The 24,269-nt window shown below is 35.6% G+C and overlaps 1 protein-coding gene across 2 annotated transcripts; it reads right to left on the reverse strand.

Annotated features, from left to right (window-relative positions):
• Positions 1-15,157: 15,157 nt before the first annotated feature.
• Positions 15,158-23,177, reverse strand: LOC125810010 (MLO-like protein 1). 2 transcript variants are annotated; one of them, XM_049489526.1, is made up of 14 exons: positions 22,964-23,177; positions 22,787-22,844; positions 22,371-22,573; positions 19,604-19,720; positions 19,449-19,509; positions 18,864-18,958; positions 18,189-18,263; positions 17,999-18,087; positions 17,853-17,902; positions 16,590-16,630; positions 15,922-16,131; positions 15,772-15,839; positions 15,624-15,684; positions 15,158-15,542 (listed from the first exon to the last, which is right to left on the reverse strand). In XM_049489526.1, the coding sequence occupies exons 1-14, from the start codon at positions 23,084-23,086 to the stop codon at positions 15,357-15,359; spliced, it is 1,437 nt and encodes a 478-aa protein (XP_049345483.1). In that variant the 5' UTR covers positions 23,087-23,177; the 3' UTR covers positions 15,158-15,356. The 2 variants fall into 2 exon arrangements, with proteins under 2 accessions (XP_049345483.1, XP_049345484.1); XM_049489527.1 differs by lacking the exon at positions 18,189-18,263 and having other exon boundaries at positions 22,964-23,134.
• Positions 23,178-24,269: the final 1,092 nt, after the last annotated feature.

Below are 24,269 nucleotides of genomic sequence, written 5' to 3' on the forward strand. Positions count from 1 at the left end.
GAGAAATAAGAGAAGAAGGGGATAAATTAGGGTTAAAGGGGGGAAGAAGATCGTTGGTGGGTGGTTCAGCATCCACATCAACGACTTTAAAGCGTCTTCACGCGTCCAAACGACGTGAGATCACGTTTGGTTCCACATCAGCCAACGGTGTTTAAAAGGAACAAATTATGGGTGGTTCAATGATTCAATAGGAAAATGGTGTAGTTGAGGTACCTGAGGGAAAAAACCCAACAAGTTTAGGGATTTGTTTTATGTATTTGGCCTTTTTAATACATGACTATCTGAAAATATTAATTTCGCGGCTAAAGGTGCTATGTATTCGGGTTGAATTATTTGTAATATATTCTCAGTTTAATGTCCCATTGAATGTTTTCTGAATTAATGAATTTCTTAGCAGTTGTGTTTTAATTTTAATTCTTAATTTAACTATACTACTTCAATAACTTTTTCTATTTTTGCATATCTTATTTTGAGCGTCTGATGTATGGGAACCAATCAATTGAAATGTCAAGTAAATAGGTTAGATTTGTTAGATTTTGTATTTCAATTTTGTTCTCTCTGTGCTATACTTATTGTTTTTCAGTTTTCTATATTTAATGATTTTGTACAATAATTTCAATCTTATTTACTTCCCCTGTAGTGATTGTGTTAAACTTGTGAAGCCATCCTAATAGCTACAACATACTTGGTCTATTCTCATAGAGTGAGGTCCGGAGAAGGTAGAATATACACACCTTACATTTACCATAAAGGTAAGGTAGAAAGTCTATTTTCGATATACCCTCAGCTCAAGACAAAAATAGACTAAAGTAGCGAGACCATCCTAATATGGCATTGAATATTACGAGTCAATATTGGAAATTTCTACATCAGAAACAAGAGTAAAGGAACAAAAGGTGAGATTTTTATCATAATATGTAGAGCTTTGGTTCGCAGAATAAACTTTGAATTCTTCAAGGCATCTACCAAATCATTCTAATTACTTAAACTATAATTTCAATTTATAAGTTAGTCATCAATATAGAAAAACACATGATAGAAAAAAATAAAATATAAATGGAGTTAAGTGTTATAGAGGGTGGAGTCTTCTTGAAGAAGTTGAATGAGTAATTGATTATTATGAGTTTAATGGGAAGCATCTCATTCCCTTACTTGTGGTATGTTATATATAACAAAATCTTTGTAAATGAACTTTAATTTATTATATTATGAATCTGTTAGTCTTACTTCTTTTTATGGTTGGTTATGTAAAACCAATATTTCCTTCTATCTTGAGTCTTGTTGTAACTTTTTCTTATTACAGTAGTTTTTTTTGTTAACATGAGTTTTGTTGTTACTTTTAGGGGCCTTCTTATTTAAAATTCATTTTTATATCCTGAAAATAGAATAATATGCATGTCATATATACATGGATTCCGGAGATAGTACCAACAATAATGATGTAGTTCTTGGTCTTAATATTTTGCTTTGTTTCTAAAGTACTCCAATAGGTGATGAACCTTAAATTTTTACCTTTTCCAAAGTTGGCTTGGCTATTTGATCATAATATTCATTTTGTTAACTTAAGTTTCATCACCTATTGATCAAAAAGGTAAAAACTTAATTAGATTTAGTTTGTTTAATATTTAATTAGTGAATGAGTAAAGACATAAAGACACAATCAAAGTTGTCTCGTATTTGCATAAAGACACCTTAACTTTCCAAGTGTCCCATCACCCCACAAAACTATTTAATATCGTTGTATATGAGCCATTTTGACCCATTCCCTCATCTATGTAGTGGCGCGTGTTGCTCACTTCCTGTGATAGAATTCGACCCGACCCGACCCGACCCTATTCTTTGAAGAAAAGTCGTCTTCTCCTTTTCTTTTCTTATTTCTCAACTTTCCATAAAATCTGAAGAAATAGAAAAGTTTTCTCGCCGTGTTGGTGTTGATAATCTCATTGTTGATGTGTCTTAGTGAAGATTCTTGGAGGGACAAAGAATTGAAGGTTTAACAGGTTAGGGTAGATCATATGATAAATATCTTCTTTTTTTTCGATTATTATAATTTTAGGGATTATTATAGTGTAAAAGTGTTGAAATCGACCTACTATAGTTGCCATTGTTAGGATTTTATAGTTTTTCGTTGTGTTTTTGAGTAATTGCTACTGTAGGGCTATGGAAAAAACCATAAAATCGAAAAATTAGGGCTATCAATGGCTACTTTGGGTTTAAATTTGGGGAAGATGATATAAAGTTATTAAATAATTAATAATAAAGAAAGAAAATGACACGTGGCACTTTTAAACTGGTCCATGGCAGTGAAAACGCTGCATAACGCGCCTCATGTGCGTGGTAACAACCCAGACGAGGAAATGGGTCAAAATGGCCCATTTACAAAGATATTAAATAGTTTTGTGGGGTGATAGGACACTTTGAAAGTTAAGGTGTCTCTATGCAAATACGGGACAACTTTAATGGGGTCTTTATGTCTTTTCTCTTAGTGAATTTGCATATGCAATTAATGCGTCTTCTGATAAGTGAACTTCATAGCTTTTTAATACTCTAAGTTGTTTCGAGATTTATCAATTTAACAGTTTAAGGAGAACAAGTTTTTTATATTTACAAATTGTGCAGAGATTGAAGTTAACATCTTCGGAAAACAAACATTAAGAAAATATCTAGGTTGTCATGATTTTTATTTGGTTCATCTATTTGGCTCAAAAAAATTGTTTAGTGTTGTTTATGAGATTGGTATTTCTTGTTCCCAATTTAGCATCCCAACTTTGAGGTAGATGATATTTGGGCATTGCTTTTTTATTTGATCGTGAGTTTATTTAAATATATTTTGTCTATATCATTATCTACGCATAATTATTCAGTTTTAAAATGATCTATTTTTATTTCTAAGAAAACTCTTTAAGGAGAGGGTCAAGGTTAAGGGAGCATGGGAAATTAACGCTCATGTATGATCCTTAGTTTTAGAATATTCTCCGAAATGTATCTGACATTTATTTTTTTTTAAATAATATATTAATTATGAACTTTGCGAAACAACTAACATCTAACTTGCAACATGAAGAACATAAGATTCTTAAGGGACCTTATAGCTTCTTCTGAAATTTTACTTGAATTACTCTATAAAAAAGTTGGCAACGACAAGTTCATTTTATATTTAGTAGCTGATAATGTTTGCTTCTCCAATCCAAAGAAGCAAAAATAAAACATTCTTTGTTGCTATGCACATGTTGGTTAATTTTAGTGCTATCAAAGGACTTGTACAAGCAGACAACTTGAAGATGCTACTATTATTGCGATTTAAGGGTATGTCCACTAAATAAATTTACTATCAGTGTGTAAATTATTGAATTTTAAGGCATTCGTTTGAATTTTTTGGTCTTTTATATTCATTTTCAAGAATTTAAATTATTCTTATATTATTCTATTTTTGTTATCTTCTAGCTAGAATTCAAAATATAATACTTTTGTATGTTCGTAAGCTATCTTCAAATTATGACATAATAAGTATTTGTAAGTGAATGTAGTGATATCTGATGTTTGGGTAATCAATGACACAACTTCCGATGCAAGTGTCTACAATCGTGCAATAGTATAATAACTCAACCAAGGGTTGGGGTTGTATCCCAAGGGAGTGGTTTAGAGAATTAATAAAAAAATAAAATTAGTTCTAACTAGTCGTAGCTAAAGACATTAACGACTAAAAATATTGTAAATTAAAGGAGGGTGACACAAAAGTGTCAAATATCAAATGGGGGTTTTGTCACAAATATAGCAAAAACAGTAAAAATAACAAATATATCTATGAATGAGAGAGTATTCTTGGGATGTGACTGCAATATATATTGGTATAAATCGTTGGGTACATGCTTTCGATAGGAAATTTGCAAGATAATAGTGACTAGGCTAAGCTTTAGATGGAAATAAGTTTCCTCTCGGGCAACTTACCCCATTTCAAATGGGTTCCTCTCGAATACCCATTTGCCGCATGAAGGTCAACCAACACCTTACCCCACTCACTCTCTCGAGCTGAACCTCATGTCGACCCACTCCTTAGGCCATCAGTCTAGCGGTCTTGGTTTCGCGACTTCTCTCTCGAGCAAGCCGAAAACACATGGGTGGTTTTGTATTTGCAACTACAAACCCATTAAATTAAACCACAATCGCTAGGTGAAATCACCATTAAAATACATCTAACCTATCAACAAGCAAAACTAAACAATAATATCAACTCATATTTGCTAAATGACACCCCAAGAATGAGGGTTTTTAGCCACACATCAAGAGATAGAAATTTATACCTAAATGAGCTTGATTCAAATAGGTATAAAGATTTAAGTCTTGTTACAGGCCAAGAGTGAAGAATCCGACAGACCCAAGTCCAAATCCTTGGAGATGAAACCCTCTTCTTCTTTAAGTTTCAAAATCCTCTCAAACTCAGAGAAAAAGTACTAAAATTATATTAATTGTTCCACACTGAAAATATTATGATACTAAAATCTAATACTAAGCTATAACTCTCAACGAGTATTTATAGTTTTCAAAAATTTGTGCTGCAGCGGGTCATTCAGAGACGTTAGTCTGAATCGCCGATCAACTCAGCGATTCGCCCTTTGGTGTAGTTCATCGCCGTCTTGCACCATCCTTCGATATCGTCGTGCTCTGGGTCATTGGGCGATATAGTACTGCCTCACGAAACTTTCGGCGATACACCGACTGCTCTTTTTTTCCGCCGACTTGATCCTTTCCTTCAGGCTTCGCGTACTGGAACAAAGGGCGGAGTGCGTCCCTTCGGCGAATCGCCAAGCATGCTTAGCGATGCTCAGGCTTCAGCTTCTTCGTTCTTTTCAGCCTTTTTGTTCCTTTTTTGTGCCTAAGTGTCCATGTTTCCACTAAAACTTCAAATACCTGAAACTTAAGTGTTTTCTTCAGATATTTAGACTAAATAAGCATTTGAGGACACTATTTCTATTAAAATAAAGCCCTAAATGAGTCCAATTTTTGGACTCATCAACACCCCCAACTTAAACTTTTGCTTGTCCTCAAGAAAAACTAAAGTTCAGCAATTCAAATGGGATGTCTCAAATAGTGCTACACAAGACTAAATCATGAACATACACAACAAGACTCAAATTACTCATGCAAAGATCAATTTTGTACTCAAAGATTCAAGTTGTGACACACCATTACCAAAGATTCTCATGCTCGCAATACTTGCTACTTGTGCAAGTTTAAGCTCAACAAAAAGTATCTAAATGCCCTCACATAAAGAATGATTCCATTCTCACACACAGAGGTTAATCAATTCAAGATTAGGAATCAGATGTAACGCTCACACTAAAAAAGAGGAACACAATGCATGTTTTCATCCATAGGCTTGTCCTTATTTTCCAATCGATCTTCGGTTCGGCTCACTCAAGATCAAAAAGGTCTTTCTAAGGCATGTAATGGGGCTGAGTACAAATGTATGGTCATTTAGGCTCAGTGACTTTTTCCTCATGAGATGTGGTATTCTCAAGCCATTCCCTTCTTTTCCTTTATTAATTTTTTTTCTAGTGATTCTAAGTCATCTTTTTATAAACCTCCAAGGATTGCTTGGAAACCCAATTTTTTCTTTTGTACTTTTATTCCACAGCTTTTTTTTTGTTTTTGTTTATGGAGGGTTTCCATTGTTCCGCAACACTATGGGTTAAGGGGGACTTTTTTTGGACTTCTTGACTTCTCCTTTTCCTTTACACCACACCCCTAACTTAGGCTTTTGGCCTAAGTTGGCTATTCACTAAACCACAAATCAAAAGGATTATAGGTAGTGGGTCAAGTAAGGTCTAGGGTTCATCAAGGTTCTTCCAAAGAAAGGTAAGGCTCAAAGGGTGTTCAAGAGAGTTTCACACGCTCACGGGTAGGCCACAAAAGAGGTATATGTCAAATTTGGCTCACACTTTTCAAAAGTTGCCTAAGATCATTTCAAGAGCACACCTTACTAAATCAATCAGACTACCAGGGCAAATTCTAGGTTTATTCATGCAAGGTTCAAAGTAAGCTCATCACACAAGGCATCGACACTTAAGTCAAACAAGACTACACACTTTTGCTAGTGTGCAACGGTCGTCACAAGAAAATCAATTCGATAAATGGCTAATCACAATGAGATGCAAAGAGTTCACATATTGTCTATGCAACTTCATTTGGTCTCGTTGCAGCCGCACGTTCATGTTTGTTCAATTGATAGCACTATTCAAGTTATCGGTATTGATCAAAACTGAGACTCAAATTTGCAAAAGAACAGCCACTTTCAACACAAGAGGTGGCAAAAAATTTCAAAAAATGAAAAAATTTCAAAAGGGTAATTATTTTGCAATTAAAACCAAAAGGAGCCATAAGCTCAAACAATCGCACAAGCAGTTTAAAAACACAGTTTTAAAACATGCAACCCAAATGTATACACAAAACACGAATATACATAATCAAGCAAACAAGGTGGACCTCACCCCACCACAAATGAAATCAATTTGTCCTCAAATGCAATTAACAATATCCAGAAGTTGAAGTAAAGAAAGAACAGCAAAGGAGGTAACGAGGGGATCGTGTCTACATGCTTTCTCCATTTGTCGAGGCATCGTTTCCCGATGCGTTAGCCTGAAATTCGACAATGGTCCCCGGATTGTCATTCTGGTTCTCATTGTGTTCACTTGCCCTAGTTTATGCAACAATGCTAGCAACAACCATTCTGTCCACATCATGGCTAGCCAAAAAGGAGTTTACAGCTGTGCAGACACCACGTTTCAACGACGGAATAGTAGGATCAATGGGAACCCTTCTGCTAGAGCTTGCTTTCTTACTTTCTCTTATCTCTTTGGCCAGTTCTGCTATCTTCTCATCTCTTTTGAAATCTCATGCTCTTACTTGTCGAGGTGGCATCTCCTTTCCTGCAACTTTTGGTCTAACCATTTCTGCAAAAGGCTTCGAGAAAAAGTTAGGCAATAGTTTAAATAGGAGCAGGGGGTTCTAGGTGTGAAATTGCTTCACCAAGCAAGTTGGTAAAGTGCTTATCCATATTGGCGATTTGCTGAAAATTATGCATAGATGGTGTATGGGTGCAGACAAAGGGGTGAACAAGAATGCTTTCGGTGAGTCGCCGAGTACGCTTAGCGACACTAGGATCACCGCCAAAAGTTATAGATCAATCAATGCATGTAGCATTCATTAAAAGGCGAAATAGGGACATTAGGCGATTCATCGAGCAGTTCAGCGAGTTCGATTCGGCTCGCTAAGTAGCCTCATGTGTCTATTTTCAACCCATTTCTTTTTAATTCAACCTGCAACCCCTGATAACGCGATGTAAGCCTATTCATTACAAATTTCACAAAGATCTAAACAAATATTTGCACTCCCACAGTAAAACAATTCAACTCAGGGCACCGTCGAGTGGGATTTTACCAATTACGCAAATATCATCGAATACCAATCGATAATGCATGGATCTCATTAACTTAGAGACTCGGCAAAGATTTAATCAACATCAACATAATTATGCAAATGAGTACAATGTTAATATCTTAAACGCGAGGTTAGAGTTACCAACCTTTGATGCCGAATAAATACTAATGAAATGCTAGGCAGGAATGCAATCCAACTCCGAGAACAATTCAACAACTAAAATACTCTAAAAGTACAAGAAATATAAGGCTATTGTGCAGGTGTGAGTTTGATAGGACAGAGAAGTGAGAGAAAGTGAATAAAATAGAACTTTTAAACCTGTGGCTTGCAAAAATCGTCCAGTTTCCGCCCATTTGGCGATGTGAGTCAAGTTCGCCTATTCATTCGGCGAAGCGCCAAGTGTCTAGTTTCTTCGCTAAATGTACCAGGATCTACAACTCATGTGAGGATTCCAACGGCGGTCTACATCGAGATCGCCGACATGATTGGCGATGCGCCACTAATTTTCTACAGACCACCGAGTTTTACAGGATCCAAGCTGACAGTGCCTTAAGTCAAACGGCGGAAAGAATCGTGTTCGTCGATCTTGTCGGTGATCCGCCAACTGGACCTGTTGCTTGCCTCCATATACTATTTCAATCACCTCCCTTACTTTAACCTGCACAAACAACACACCATTATTATACTAGTAATTAGGAAACACTTAAAGGGTTTTGGGTTGCCTCCCAAATAGCGCCTTAGTTAAAGTCGTGGTACGACATAAGTCCACCTTCATACGTCACTCTTAGGGTTAGCCATAGTATCACTAGGCAAAGCCCCTTGTTGTCTCGGATTGAGATGAGACGAGATATAACCCATTTGGGTATTTAACTACTTGATTGAAACTGAATGAGAGGTGACGGTCTGGCTGAGGGTAGACAAGTCTTCTTTCATGCCTTTTAGCATTTTGTCTGACCCTTCAACTTTGTTTACGATACGCGAGAGCATATCCTCGTACCTACCACCTTTCGAATCATTGGGCTTCTAACGCTCGTGGGGAGGCACATATCTATCATTCTCTCCATCCTTCCAATTTGGATTACGGTTCCTCCATTCATGATCTTGATCCTTCCAGCTGTCGTCTCTAACCCATCCTTGGTTACCACCCTGCCTCGGGTAGTTTGAACGATAGGCCCCGCCTTGGTTAGCTAGAAAATTTACTTCCTCGTCATACATGGCTTCAAACTTCATTTCCTCAGGATTCGCACCCCCGACTCCCACAGCATTGACACCACGGGCACCAGCCCCTATAACATTTTTTGGATAAAATGTCAAGTTGCGTCATGATCTTGGCCATGTTTTGGTCTCTCTCATTGTCTTTTTCAACCTGCTCCTTAGATAGCCGAAATGAGACCGGTAAGACCTGGTCTTCGCGGTTGTACCACGCCATGTTGATGGTTGTTATGCCATCGAGAAGCTGAGTTGCTACTGCATATGATTGATGCATTAAGCCTCCGGGTGAGAGTTGGTCAGCTACACCTTTGTTTACCGAGTCTAGACTCTGGTAGAAGTATTGAAGGAGCACATTATCAGGTAGACCATAGGTTGGTCATTGTAGCACCAGTTTTTTAAACCGGAGCCAAGTTTCGTGCAGAGGCTCTCCATTTATACACTTAAAGCTTTGGATGCTATCCCGAATAGTCATCATCTTCGATGGAGGGAAAAATCGCACATTAAATACGGTGACCGACTCCTCCCACGAAGTGATCGAGTTACGTTGCAACTCAGCTAGCCACTTGCATGCCTCCCCATAAATGAGAAAGGGAATAGTCTTAATCGAACTGATTCCTGAGAGATGTTTTTGAACGAGAATGGTCCACACACATCTACGAAGTTTTGAAGATGCTCACGTAGGTCCTCATGAGCTAATCCACTAAAGAGTCCCTTTAGTTGCAAAAGTTGCAACATGGTGCTTGTTATGTGGAACACGACATTTCCCTATGCTGGAGGCAGACGGATGGCTCCAACACCTCCATGAGATATGGATCATTGATGTTGGGCTCTTAGACATCATTGAGGTTGCTGATGCGTCCTGATGGCCCATCTGGCTCTCGTTACTACCATTAACACTCATGCTTTCTAAAATGTTTACACAATTAACAAAACAAAACTAAAAATAAAATTAGTAAACTACCACTAATAAGAACAGAAACTCTATTAAACTAAAAATTCTCAAATAACACCACTCCCCGTAATCAATGACACAACTTCCAATGCAAGTGCCTACGATCGTGCAATAGTATAATGACCTAACCAAGGGTTGGAGTCGTGTCCCAAGGGAGTGGTTTCGAGAATTAATAGAAAAATAAAATTAGTTCTAACTAGTCGTAGCTAAAGACATTAACGACTAAAAATATTGTAAATTAAAGGGGGGTGACACAAAAGTGTCAAATATCAAATGGGGGTTTTGTCACAAATATAGTAAAAACAGCAAAAATAACAAAGAAATCTATGAATGAGAGGGGATTCTTGGGATGTGACCGCAATATATATTGGTATAAATTGTTGGGTATATGCTTTCGATATGAAATTTGCAAGATAATAGTGACTAGGCTAAGCTTTAGGTGGAAATAAGTTCCCTCTCGGGCAACTTACCATGTTTCAAATGGGTTCCTCTCGACACTCATTTACCGCATGAAGGCCAGCCTACGCCTTACCTCACTCACTCTCTCGAGCTGAGTGTTAGGATATGGGACTAGGACTCACCCTCTCGGGCTGAACCTCATGTCGACCCACTCCTTAGGCTATCAGTCTAGCGGTCTTGGTTTCGCGACCTCTCTCTCGAGCAAGCCGAAAACAAATGGGTGGTTTTGTATTTGTAACTACAAACCCATTAAATTAAACCACAAGCGCTAGGTCAATTCACCATTAAAAGACATCTAACCTATCAACAAGCAAAACCCAACAATAATATAAACTCATATTTGTTAAATCACACCCCAAGAATGGGGGGTTTTTAGCCACACATTAAGAGATAGAAATTTATACCTAAATGAGCTTGCATTCAAATGGGTATGAAGACTTAAGTCTTGTTACATGCCAAGAGTGAAGAATCTGAGAGACCCAAGTCCAAATCCTTGGAGATGAAACTCTCTTCTTCTTCAAGTTTCAAAACCCTCTCAAACTCAGAGAAAAAGTACTAAAATTATATTAATTGTTTCACACTGAAAATATTATGATACTAAAATCTGATACTAAGCTATCACTCTCAACGAGTATTTATAGTTTTCAAAAATTTGTGCTGCAGCGGGTCATTCGGTGACATTAGTCGAAATCGTCAATCAACTCAGCGATTCACCCTTTGGTGTAGTTCATCGCCGTCTTGCACCATCCTTCGGCATTGTCGTGCTCTGGGTCATTGGGCGATATAGTACTGCCTCGCAAAACTTATCGGTGATGCACCGACTGCTCCCTTTTTTCGCCGACTTGATCTTTTCCTTCAGGCTTTGCGTACTGGAACAAAGGGCGAAGTGCGTCCCTTCGGCGAATCACCAAGCAATGCTTGGCGATGCTCAGGCTTCAGCTTCTTCGTTCTTTTCAGCCTTTTTGTTCCTTTTTTGCGCCTAAGTGTCCATGCTTCCACTAAAACTTCAAATACCTGAAACTTAAGTGTTTTCATCAGATATTTAGACTAAATAAGCATTTGAGGACACTATTTCTATTAAAATAAAGCCCTAAATGAGTCCAACTTGTGGACTCATCAATATCCTTTACAGTTAAATTGAACAAAACACGAATTATTGATTTCTTTCATGTTTTTCTCAGCACTAGTCATTTATAATTTATTTTGCTTATCATGGATATTGAGACTGCATTTTTTGCATTTTCTTGTTAAGTACAACAATATCTAGATTATCCAATTAGTAGAACCTTCCTCTGCCTTGTAGTTTTAGTACCTTGCTTGGCTGAAACTCCAAAATTTATCCAACCGAAACAAATAAGACGAACTTTCTGAATCATGGTTATTACATTAGTTCCAATCAAATGATGTTTGCTTCAATTATTTTGTTAATATGGTGAATAGGTTAGTCATTTATTTTCTAAATAAATTTGCTAGTATTAATTTTGTCACTAAACTGATATGAATTTATTGTTTTGACAGATGAACTATTTGAAGTCTGTAGAATATTCCCTTGAAGACAATACAAATTAAAGCAAGATGATTTAAAGATATTGTCTTTTACTTAATTTTTGGTCAAAATAGATTTGTCATTTGTAAAAACACTACAATTCTATTTATCTTGTTTCTAGGAGTTGGCAAGAATAATATCATACAATTTGAAGGTATATATTCCTAATTCTGATTCTTTAGTTATTTGTAAATCACAATGAAATTTTATATTAGTAATGAAAATTTGATTTCATTTTGGATGCAAGTGTATATATATATAGAAAAATATAATTTTGTATTTATATTTGTTAACACTTCACATTAGTGAAATAAAATGTTGTTGTTACAACTTTTTAACAAGGGGGTTGACAAACAGTAAAATAGGCATTAGCGTATGGAAATTTGACACTAACGAAAGGAAAATTGGTCGTTAAAAGTAAATATAACGACCGGAATATTTATCATCTATATAGGATCTTTAATGACCGGGCTTCAAATCAGGTTGTTAACTTTTAGCGATCGATGACGACCTAATATGCTTTGGCCGTTATTGACTTATAGCGACCAACTTTGAACTTTTAACGACCATATTTTCCTTCGCTAAAGATCATTTTTCTTGTAGTGGCATAGGGAAAAGATCAAACAACCCCTGACTAAAAAGTTGTTTGGGTCACCGACGGACAGTGGTAGGACGGATGGACCGTGGCAGGACCGACAATCCGTCCTGGCAGATGTCGACTGGGGTTTTGGGAGTTGAAATCAGGGGTCCGACCTACGGCCCTGGACCACAGACCGTAGTCTGACCTACGGTCTATAGGTCCTAGCATATGTTGACCCTTAGCTGAATTTTCTGAGAGTTCTGGGAGGGGGTTGCAGGTGGCCAACCACGGACCCCATCTACGATCCGTAGGTGGCACCCATCGGTGGCACATGCAACTTCTGAAATGTCTCCTGGTTGGTCTTTCTAGGATACAGGGTTGTTACATTTATGACCACTGTTGATTTTCTGGAAGTAATGGTTGGTTGGCAGCCTATTATGTTGGAGGAGTCATATGAAGAATTTGAGTTTGTTGGGTATTTTTATGCTTCCAGATCCATCCATACTTATTTTGATTGTTTGTTCACTTTTGTTCCCTTATTGATGAGAGAATGTGTACTTTTGATTGAGAAGTAGTCACTACTAGTGAGTCCCTATATGAGTTTGTCCTCTCTTTCAATGGGGGAGGGGGAGGTGATTGTCATTTATGATGTTGCTGATGTTGTCAGGGAACTCAACTGATAGAGTCAACCATGGATCTAGGGTCTTCATTTTTATTCAGAGGCCCTTGAATGAGGCTTCTAATTTTCCCTAAATTTGTGATCCAGTTATTCTCCGAGAATCTAATTGTGTTACCACTATTAGCATTCTATTTTGATCCTTTAGTGCATTGTCTTTCAGCCTTGCATAATGCATTTTCAAGTTCTTGAGGGTACTCTACTGTTTTTGTTAAACATCTCTTGTGACAGTTTTTGAAGTAAAGGATCCTTGCCTCAAGGGTTTTGAGATTTTTGAAATCTCTCCATACTAAGGAGGTGTAGAGAGATTTGTTTCTGACCTCGCTCTTTTGTACTCCCAGTCCTCCTTTTGTCTTCCTTTGAGTAATGATTTTCCAACTCATCAAGTGCATTTTCTTATTTTCAGATGAAGTTTCTTATAATTGATCTTAGCTAGTAGTTGAATGTACTACATACGTGGAAGGGGATGCTACTGAGAAAATATTTTTTTGTTTTGCAGAAAAAGTCCTCCCCCCTCCCTCCGCACCCCCACGCCACCCACACCCACGCAAGCTATTTCAATTTTTTTTAGCAAACAAAAAATTATTTAAATTTGTGCTCTAATATATAAGGTAATCAAGGTATTTTTTTAGAGTTCTCTATTAACTTACCAAAACTATGATTTTATTGAGATTCAATTAGTTTTAGAGTATTAGTTTACTTTTGAATTGTATTTTGAAAAGAAAACATGTACACAATATGACATGCTAGTTTCTTTCTTTAAATGAACGAAGATATAATTATAATTTTACATATATATATATATTATAATTATGTCAATTATTCTGTATAATTATTAAGTTTTCTTAAGAGAGGCGATCAGAGTGGTACTCGAATTCATTTACGATCTCAAATTTTCAAACGCGTTGCACTTCGCTCAGACATTTGCCTAAGTAATTTTTTTTTTTTAATGTAAGTCACTCCTTCTTATGTTACTCTAAGTGTTTCTCTCCTATTATTATTTTCATCTTGTATATTTATATTTACACGGATGATTGATGTTAACTTATCTTTTAAAGGTGATAGAAAACTTCTTCTAAGTCATTCTCGTCATCTCCGACTTCCTCTCCCCCCTCTCTCTTTTCTACTCTGACTCTGTATTCTATATTTTTACCTCTATTTGTATTTTGTATTTCCACCTCTCTATATCTTGTATTTCCACCTACGTATATTTGCATGTTTATCTCTTTTTGTTGTATTTTTATATTTTCGGGAATGAATATAAGTGATAACAGAGTAAATAAATATAAGTGATAACAGAGTAAATAAATACAAGTGATATAAGAGAGAATCAATACAAGTGAAATTAGACCGAATGAAAATAGTCTATTATTTTTTTGTTTTTTGTATTTATGTATACAAGCGGACTGTGTTCGTTGATATAGCCTAAATGCGCACATGAAAACAAGTGGTATAAGAGCGAATGAATACAAGTGATGCACGAGCGAATGAATACAAGTGAAATTAGAGTGAATGATTACAGATTCCTGTATTTTTTGTTGTTTGTATCTTTGTATACATGCAAACTGTATTAGGCAATATAAACTATATTCATCGATACATTTTGTATTCGATTCAAGAGCAAATGAAATAAATTGAAATTGGAGCGAATGAATATAGTCACCTGTTTTAATTTTTATATTTTTGTATCTTTGTGTACATCTTGAGTGTATTTGTTGATACAATCTAAATACACGCACTAATACAAGTGATACAAGAGCGAATGAATACAAGTGAAATTAGATTGAATGAATACAATTCTCTATAATTTTTGTTTTTTGTATATACACGGACTATATTAGTCAATACCACTAAATACATGAATAAATATAACAAATACAGTCGATTGACACCTCAAAACATATAGTAATATTTTGAAATTCCTATATTTTAATACTAGATGAAGGTTTCTGTTTAAGTTGCTAATAAAATTCAAACTATTGTCATTTTTGAAAATTCCTGTATCTAAATATTACATGAAGGTTTCCCGTCCGGATCTGAGCGCAAATATGATAGTTCTCCATCTATATATAAATTGTGAAAATAGGTGAATATACTCAAATGGCCTTTTTAATACATCATTTAATTAATAGAACAGTGTAATTTCTGGAAAGAGGGGCATAAAAAACTCTGCGATGCTATTACTGTATAATCAATCACAAGTAATAATTATTACAAACATGTATTATTTCTCTTCAAGCATATTTACACCCATTTGCATCTAACAAGGGAGATACTAGAAAAAGTAGAATATAATTCTTTTGAAGTATGATTTTGTATAGCAAAGAAGTAAAAAAATAATATGTATAGTAAATGCATAGCAGATGTTTGCTAAAATACGAAGAGAAGTTGGTAGGTCTTCTTCGAAGACTTGAAAAAAATATTTTATAACTTTAATAAGATTTTAATTAGGACAGGACTAGTTGATTATAATTGTGTTCCAAATTAAGATCCATTAGGTAGGGGTTGTTTCCTTTTGGTTGATTCCTGACATCTGTAATCTTACTGTAGAACCCTCAATTGAAGTTCCAGCATCTGTAGCAGCCTTGAGTCCCCTCTTCATTTTCGCTTTCGAAGCCCAACCAAGAAGACCAACTTGAATGTGCTCATCAAATATTGACTTCTTGAAATGGGTACCCATCTGTAATTCAGATTCAGATTCAACTTCAACATTCATTCATATCAACCTACTCAACAAACCATGCCTGTTTAAAACACTAACCTGTGTAACAAGAGCATAAAGTGGCAACGTGCTATAGCTGCATAACATTTGAATTATTACCCTGGAAAACACAATCACATCATCATCAAAACACATTTTTTCCTACATTTACACTATATATAATACCCAACTGGGCACTGGACTTTACCCTATAACAAGTCGTGGAACAATGAAACCAACTTGTCCCATTATGCAGGAATTAAAGCCATATTGCACCTATTGAGAGAACGAAAAACTACCAAGATTAGAAATAGAAAAGTAAGCTGAGTGAAAACATAGTATAATAACTTTAGCTTACCAATATCCAGAAAAAGAATGCTATCTCAAAAGCATTTTGGAAGAGGATAAAGTGTATCAAGATGAGGACAATTTGAGGGCGCTTGAACCAGAAGTGATCATCAGAAGGTTGGACCACCAATTCACCTTCTATCGCGACATGTTTCTCTGCTACCTCATGAGCTAACTGAATAATTACATGCTCCAACTTTGTGCCAACCGCAATCAGAAGCTGATAAAAACCCAACAAGAAGTTAAGAGGAAGAAGATGAGGTTGTTGCTAAAGGAGCCTCGTGTTGAAAAAATAAATATTAAGAGCAATTAAGAAAGAAAAGTAATTGAATGTGTGAGAAAGGAAACATCCACATTCAACATGCATCTTAACTCCTGAGAAGGTTGATAGGAATCTAGAAATGCTCCAAAACTAACCTTTAAATAAATGAATTTGTAAATAGAAGAGTACACCTTTGTGGACTTTTTGCCAAATAAGTGGGATCCAATATAGGTAAAATATTGATACTGTCACTAAACATTTGCCAAATAAGGAAATGTGTCAACTTTTTGGGGACGGACCAAAAAGAAAAAGTGTGTCACATATATTGGGATAGAGGAAGTAACTGTTTTGTTTGAATGGCTTTTCTTAAAATTTAAATTAGATCTAGCAAAAGGCTTAGTAAAGATCCAACTCACAACAAAAGGAATGAATGCAATCCAGAAGTATGTATGCCAACCTGGAAAATATAAAATGAATTTAACAGCTTTCAGATATAAACCACAACCAAATGACCAAACTGAAACATGAAATGAAACTTGTAAAATTATATTAAAGCAAAGTGATAGTTATGCAGGCAACACTTTTAAAGGCAGTGTCTGGAATGAATCATCTAAAAGAGTGCTGTGGCTTAATTTAATCATAAGTTGCGGAAGCATAAGGAGATGCTATCAAATTACAACTATAGCATGTACAATATGAACGGAGACATAGATAAACTTATTAACATTTGCCTCCGAGGAAGTTGGCAAATGGTCGTACCCATAGTTACAAGACAACTAATTCCACAATTTCTTCTGTGATAAGTCAAAGTTTAATTCACAAATTTTCTCATCCTGAAAGAGGGTGTAAACTCGGGGCATTCAGCTTATTGTTGGGTATAAGTTCACAGTGACACATGGTTATAAATGCTTGGATAACACTTTCACAATTATAAAAAGAGTGGGCCATAAATTTAGCAATAAGTTAAATGCAGCTGTTGCGAGTGACAGACTTGGGATTTAGCCTGGCCCCTGGGGGAGGGGGACAACCTACTTGAGGCCCTACCTAAGAAGCAGAAAATTTAAGAGCCTAGATATTATTGCTGTCGATTACTAGTTTCTTAGAGAACAACTATCTTCGATAGGTTCTATCCGAGCATAATATAGCACCAGCTGTGTAACCATCAATAGGTACAGTGCAACGCTATCCACAGCTTCCTTATCCTTGAAGTCAAAGAGGAAATAAATTGGGAATATTCGATTTTTTGTTGAATAGAAGTGTGTAGTACCATGTACTCAAAAATGTTTGGTTAGTCCAACATCTTAAGCAATTATAACAATGAGTACAACAATCAACTTAGCAGTAAGTAAACTGCAGCTACTGGCAGTGGCACTCTTTGGGATTTTATGGGAGGGGAGATGGCCCTCGCTGCAGACACCAAGCAGATATTTTTGAGCCCACAATAACATTAAATTATTTTTTTTGAGATAAAGGTAACTGAACATTAAAATTGCTGCTATTCAATTGTTAGTTTCCATTTGCCAAGAGAACAACTCTCTTCAACAGCACTAAGGTTGCTGGTACCCAATTATTACTTGCCAATACCACCCTTTTCCATTTGTTCTGCATTAGTATAGCATTGAAACATTTCAAAGCAGCTACAAGGTAAAAATGTCTATTCCAAGTTAGAGTTGGCATACCATTAACATTCAGAAACAAGAAGATGACAACAAATACCCAGAGATACCAACTGCAAAAAACACAGGAAAATGGCAACAAGTGAGAAAAACATCGCAAATTCTTCCCAGTGGGATGTGGCAGAGGAGGGAGGAGAATGGCCACTAACCTGATACCGACGACAGTCTTAAAATCATCTTCCAGAGCACGAATCATGTACTTGTGAAAATTAAATTTTGGGTTTTGCTTGCAATGTGTCTGCCAAAGAGAAGAAACTTAATACTACATGAGCAATTAAGCACCAAAAAGATGGCAAAACAACAAACAATTATCTCAGACAAGTAACATAGTGAAGTTACCATAATGAACCCCAAACGCAGAGCAGCATAATCTGACTTGCTGACAGAACCATAAAACTGCTTAAAGAAAGAGTGCTGCAAGTTTTCGTGGAAACCAAACAAAAGTATGAGATGCTTATGTTAATGTAAAGGCACTACACAACCACGTGATTGCTCTATTATAAATTCCCCATTTCTTCACCTTCTGTCTTACTCATAAATAAAATTGATGTTTATTCAGCATGTTTTTCAAAGTTTTGCAAGTGCCCAGCTTATCATATTTGTTGAGAATAAGAACCAGTACTTGCTTGGATAGAATTCTCAGGTAACAGGGCCCTAACACGACAGCAAATAAAACTTGCTAATAATATAAATTCTTTCAACGCATTGAAGTAGTGAACCATATTTTAGCTAAACTAGATATATGACGGACTTATTGGAGACACGATCCAGCATTGGCATTTCTCACAAAATAAAAGGATAAAAGGAAGTGGTCATATCTGTCCATCACATATTCACGTGTCATTTGAGAGCATATGCACCTTCCCCATCTTTAATAGCTTAAATTTAATTATCTTTCTTTTCTCTCCACATTAATGTGTTTTAAGAGAAGTTCCCAAGGTAAGTTTTACCATACAGAGGAGAAATATATGATAGGGAAAGAATGACTGCTTATTGAGGAAGGACACTGCTTACCATCCAACCAAAAATGGCTGAGCGTTTGCCCATACCCACAAATCGGTCCCTGATGAAATCGTGTTGCTGGACATGTGTAACCCGTGGTTTTAAAACTGCAAAAGAAAGCATCAAACTGTTTTAGTTTGAAGATCAGCTTGATCTAGATATAATGCATGAGGGGAGTAACTCCATATTGCTTCTTACGTATCTTTCCTCTCATGGGTTGCAGTATGTCAACAGTTTACTACCTTAAAGACTTGGTTAAGAAAGTAACTAGTTTTACAGGGAGCATTAACATCAGGGGCGACGTAAGCTTTTACATCGGTCATTTACTTTCTTTCATCTTTGATTATCATCATTTCGAACAGTGTAAAGCGGCTCCCAATTATTAAGTAAAATTAAAGTTTTCCACGTAAGCTTTTCCTTAGGTCATTTCTTTCTTTCTTATTTGCTAATCGTCCTTTAGAACAGAGTTAAGCGGCACCAATTATCATGTAAAATTAAACTCCTCATAGAGGAAATAAATCAGATGAGATTTTTGTTTTTTTTTTGCGATATGGAGCAAAGAGTTGGATAAAAGATCTCACAGGTAATCATACATACCATGTGCAGTCTCATAATTAACTTTTGCAATACTGTCCTCCCAGTGCTTCCATTGACGTATCTAGACCATCAGTAAATTACAAACACTCAATTCAAACAACAAACAAAGTTGAAGAGACCAGCAACAAGTTAATGAAGCAGATTTTATTACAGACCTTGGCTCCTCCAAATACAACTGTCAGAAGAGAGAAAGTCACATGAACAATTGCAAGGACAAAGATGAAAATGTGAAGGTGATGCAACGCTTCAAGAGAGAGTAATGGGACCTTATGCTGAAACAAAATTAAAAGGAATGTGTTATGAATCTTTAGGGAAGGATCGATTTACAAGGCAATATATAAATCAACTCGTTAAAGGGAGGCTGAAACCTTAGAATTCATTAAAAGAGAACTCCAATCTCTTCAGTCTCCAAATTGTTAGGGTTCTTAGAGAAGGATCGAGTCACAGGACGATGAACAGGAAAATCTAAATCAATTGACTTTGACTTTCCCTTGCCTTTGTTCGAATTCCTAGATCGACCTATTTTTGTATATAACTTCAGCTCATTGAAGGGAGATTGAAACCTTAAAGTTCAATGGAAGAGAGAACTCCGATCTCTTACTTTTTACTAAAATATGACTTAACGATTTATTCCTCAAAAGCCCCTTTAAATAGGAGTCTTATTACATCAATAGCAAGTCTAATTCTTATGAAAGTAGGAGACCTAAATCCTATTCCAAACTAATAACTATAACTTAACGTAATCCTTATAAAACTATGAAATATAAACCCTATTCTAGAATAATAAATAAAGCTACTAAAAATATAATTAAATACTTAATTTAAGGACTTCCAACGCATCCACAACATTACCCCCCTCTTACGTTGAAAGAGTTTGTCCTCATGCTCGAATTTCACGGCAATCATCCAGAACTTCTGGAATATTGTCTGCTGAATCATCCAATTCCAGCCAGAAAAGTCGTTTGCACTGGTGAATGGCTGAATATAATTCGTCACACTTATAGCATAATCCCTTAGCTCTTCTCTCTGCCATTTCTGCACGAGTTAATCGCTTGACCAAAGGGGTCTGGTTGCTGGTCTTGGTATTAAATGAATCGACTGAACTTGTAGCAGATTTTGCCAAGTTTACTGTGCTGCCAAGACTTGTCTGGGACTGCTGCCCTTTTTGCACTTGTTGTTTTTGCTCTAAAGCCCTGGCTACACTCATAACCGTTGATAAGTCAGGTGGTTTGAGCAATTGCACGTCCAATTTGATTGAATCATCTAACCCTGCCATAAATATTCCCACGTGCAAGTGTTCTGGAATAAGCTCATCAGCCCTAGCCAACTTTTCTTGAAACTGACGTTGATAAATTTAAACTCTACCAGTTTGTCGAAGCGTGACCAATTCACCTACCGGGTTGCTGCTTTCAGGAGATCCAAATAGCTGGAAACATTGTTTTTGGAAGTCTTCCCAACTCATTGGCCCCTTCGCTCGTTTAAGCTGATAATACCATAATTGTGCTTCTCCCAACAGGTGAAATCCAGCCACTCCAACCTTTTCTGCATCTGCTATATGTTGATTTTCAAAAAACTGCTCACAACGATATGCCCAAATCAGTGGGTCGTTGGTGCCATCATAAGTAGGAAAATCCATTTTTGCATACCTTGGTATTGTCGAATTGGAATTACCTCTAGTTTGATGATTATGATCAGCTGGTTGAATAGGCAGTGTATTGCCTCTAGGAGCCGGATTTGTTGATTTACCAATTGTCTGGGCATTACTTGATTCTGCCCCATGGACTACTGGTTTTGTAGAGCCAATTCTCAGGCTAGAATATTGTTCTTGAATGACTTGGACAATACTTTCACCGAGACGTTGTTCCATAGCTGCAAGTTTAGAGTCCATTAGTGTTTCTGTAATCACACGTTCTTCTTGAAACTTGGATTGATCTCATCGAGAAATTTGGAACTGATCCCATCGCCCATTGTGTTAGGCTCCGATACCAAATTGTTAGGATTCTTAGAGAAGGATCGAGTCACATGATGATGAACAGGAAAATCTAAATCAATTAACTTTGACTTTCCCTTGCCTTTGCTCGAATTCCTAGATCGACCTATTTTTGTATATAACTTCAGCTCATTGAAGGGAGACTGAAACCTTAGAGTTCAATGGAAGAGAGAACTCCGATCTCTTGCTTTTTACTAAAATATGACTTACTGATTTATTCCTCAAAAGCCCCTTTAAATAGGAGTCTTATTACATCAATAGCAAGTCTAATTCTTATGAAAGTAGGAGACCTAAATCCTATTCCAAACTAATAACTATAATTAACCTAATCCTTATAAAACTATGAAATATAAACCCTATTCTAGAATAATAAATAAAGCTACTAAAAATATAATTAAATACTTAATTTAAGGACTTCCAATCCACAACAGAATGATATTAGAAGTCAGTGGCAGACAATATGTACTGAAGTAGAATAATCTAACGGAAAATGATGACTATATATTCCAGAATCAGATACTGAAAAACTGGAATTCAACTTTCGAGTCAGGAAATTTAAGAAAATAAATCAAGTAAATGCCTGCATAATATTTTTCACATGGTCTCTTACTAAAGAGCAAAGACAAATCATCCCTAAATTTTTCCTTGTTTGATAAAAAAGGAACTCAAACAATGGCTCAATGTAAGAAAGATAATAAATTTAAAAGCAATAAAACAACAATGCAGTATTCTTTTGTCTTGCCAAATAGAAGCACCAGTCTACCTTCCTTTGATGAAAACACACATGAACTAGTGGGGCAAGTTTAAAATATAAAGAGCAGTCAATGAATGACCTCAGAGAAGCCGCATTTTCTCTACATTGTGGAATATGGAGCTAAGAAGAAAGATGTGAAGAAGTAAATGCAACTAGACTAGGAAAACAAATTGATTACTTTTGCAGTGCAATAGCCAGCAGCAGCAGCAGCTGCTTCTTCTTCAACTAACAGCCGCCGATGATGTTGTGATTCATGAGAAGGGGCCTCCGATAATGAACATGGTAGTAAGTGCATGACCACATCTTTAGGCACACAAATCTTGACTATGCTACTTTGAAGCACCGTCAGTAAAAGGGATATAAACCCCAAAAGCATCAACTCTGCATATTAATTCACCAATCAATTCAAAAAAAGCAACTTCAATTGATTATTACAAACCAAAACATATGACTAATTTTATTTTTTATTTTTTTTATAAATAGAATTAAAAAATTTAACAGTATAGTATGTGAGGGAGGGGCAGATCTGTGCACTTCCCCTAAAAAGCCAGACGTTTAAAAAGAAAAGAAGAAAAAGTAAGGGAGATGGACCACCTTCTTTAACTTTCTGTAGCGCTTCATATAAAGGCTTCTGATTCTTCTTCTTCAGATACTGCAGACATTTGTAGAGCAGTATGTATGAGTTGAATGTAAAATTGAATTAAAGAGAAATATATATATATATATATATATATATATATATATATATATATATATATATTTGGAATTAACCTTTCCAGTATAATGGATGAGTCGCTCAGCGGCTAGAGAAATGGCAACGATGACGGTGCAGACGGCGGCGACCACCCAAGTAGGGGTAAATTCCAATGTGTCTCCTTCTCCGCCTCCACTCATTTCCGTTTAATCTATCAAAAACGTAACTCTTCTTCTTCACAAAATTCAGCCTACCTGCCTGCCACAAATGTAACCAACTAGTGTGGGGACTTGAGTCTGACTAAAAATGGACATTTTTTTTTCTTTCTTTTCTTAATAAACAAGATTTAAGATTATCGGAATTTTATTTTGTTGTATGAGATTTCAAATGGGCTTTTTCAAAATTAAGTAAGTCTAAGTTTTATTTTGAAAATTAAAATTTAAGTTTTCCATAAGAAATTTAGAGTAAAAAGTTATGGTCAAATATATTTTTTGAAGTTCTAACACACAAAATTTATCATTTACATGTAAACATTATTTATATAAATAATAATATTTCGAATTTTGACATGTTCTATTAAAATAATTAATAATTATTAGTTAAATATATAAGAAAATAAAGTAATAATGTATTATTTAATGAAGGAGCATATAATTTTAAATTTTTCATACTAATATATTACATGTGAAATGAATGTCTTTTGTGGTTTTATCTCAAGAGTCAAGACTATAAATATCGGACAAGGATAGGCGCGATTCACGGACAGGAGAAACTCTTGCTCTGTCCACTTGTTTTTGTTTGTTTACGTTTATCGTGTAAGAATAGAATTATTTAACAAAAACATTACTTTACTCCACTTTATAATTCTACTATTACTTATTTATTTATATCCTTCTCTTTTATCTACCTTCATTATATCAAAATATTTGTCACAATTTTTTTCTTTTTATAGTCAAATAATATGAAACTTCGATCAATATTTTATGATTATTTTTCATCACATTGATAAGAGAAATTTTGTAAGTTTATGGTACTTTTTATATATTTTTGGAATATCTAATATTTAATTTCAAAATATATGGAGTAATAATTTTATCTAATTTATCTATGAAAATTAGTTAAATTGATTTTCGAAAAACAAAACATGACAAATATTTCCTACTTACTTGTCCACTTTTCCTTTTTTAGTTGTCCCTAATTACTTGTCAATTTTGACAAATCAAGAAAGGACAATTTGTTTTACCTATTATATCCTTAATTAATTACTTTGAAAAATGTAGAACTTTTTGAAAATCTTAAATTTTTTAATTCATCCACTTCATAATTAATCCGGGTAAAATGATAAACTCACTATGTCAATAATTATTTTTTTAATAAGTGTGT

This window comes from Solanum verrucosum, unplaced genomic scaffold (genome assembly GCF_900185275.1).
Source record: "Solanum verrucosum unplaced genomic scaffold, falcon-dt-bn FXZP01000241.1, whole genome shotgun sequence".
NCBI classification, from domain to species: Eukaryota; Viridiplantae; Streptophyta; class Magnoliopsida; order Solanales; family Solanaceae; genus Solanum; species Solanum verrucosum.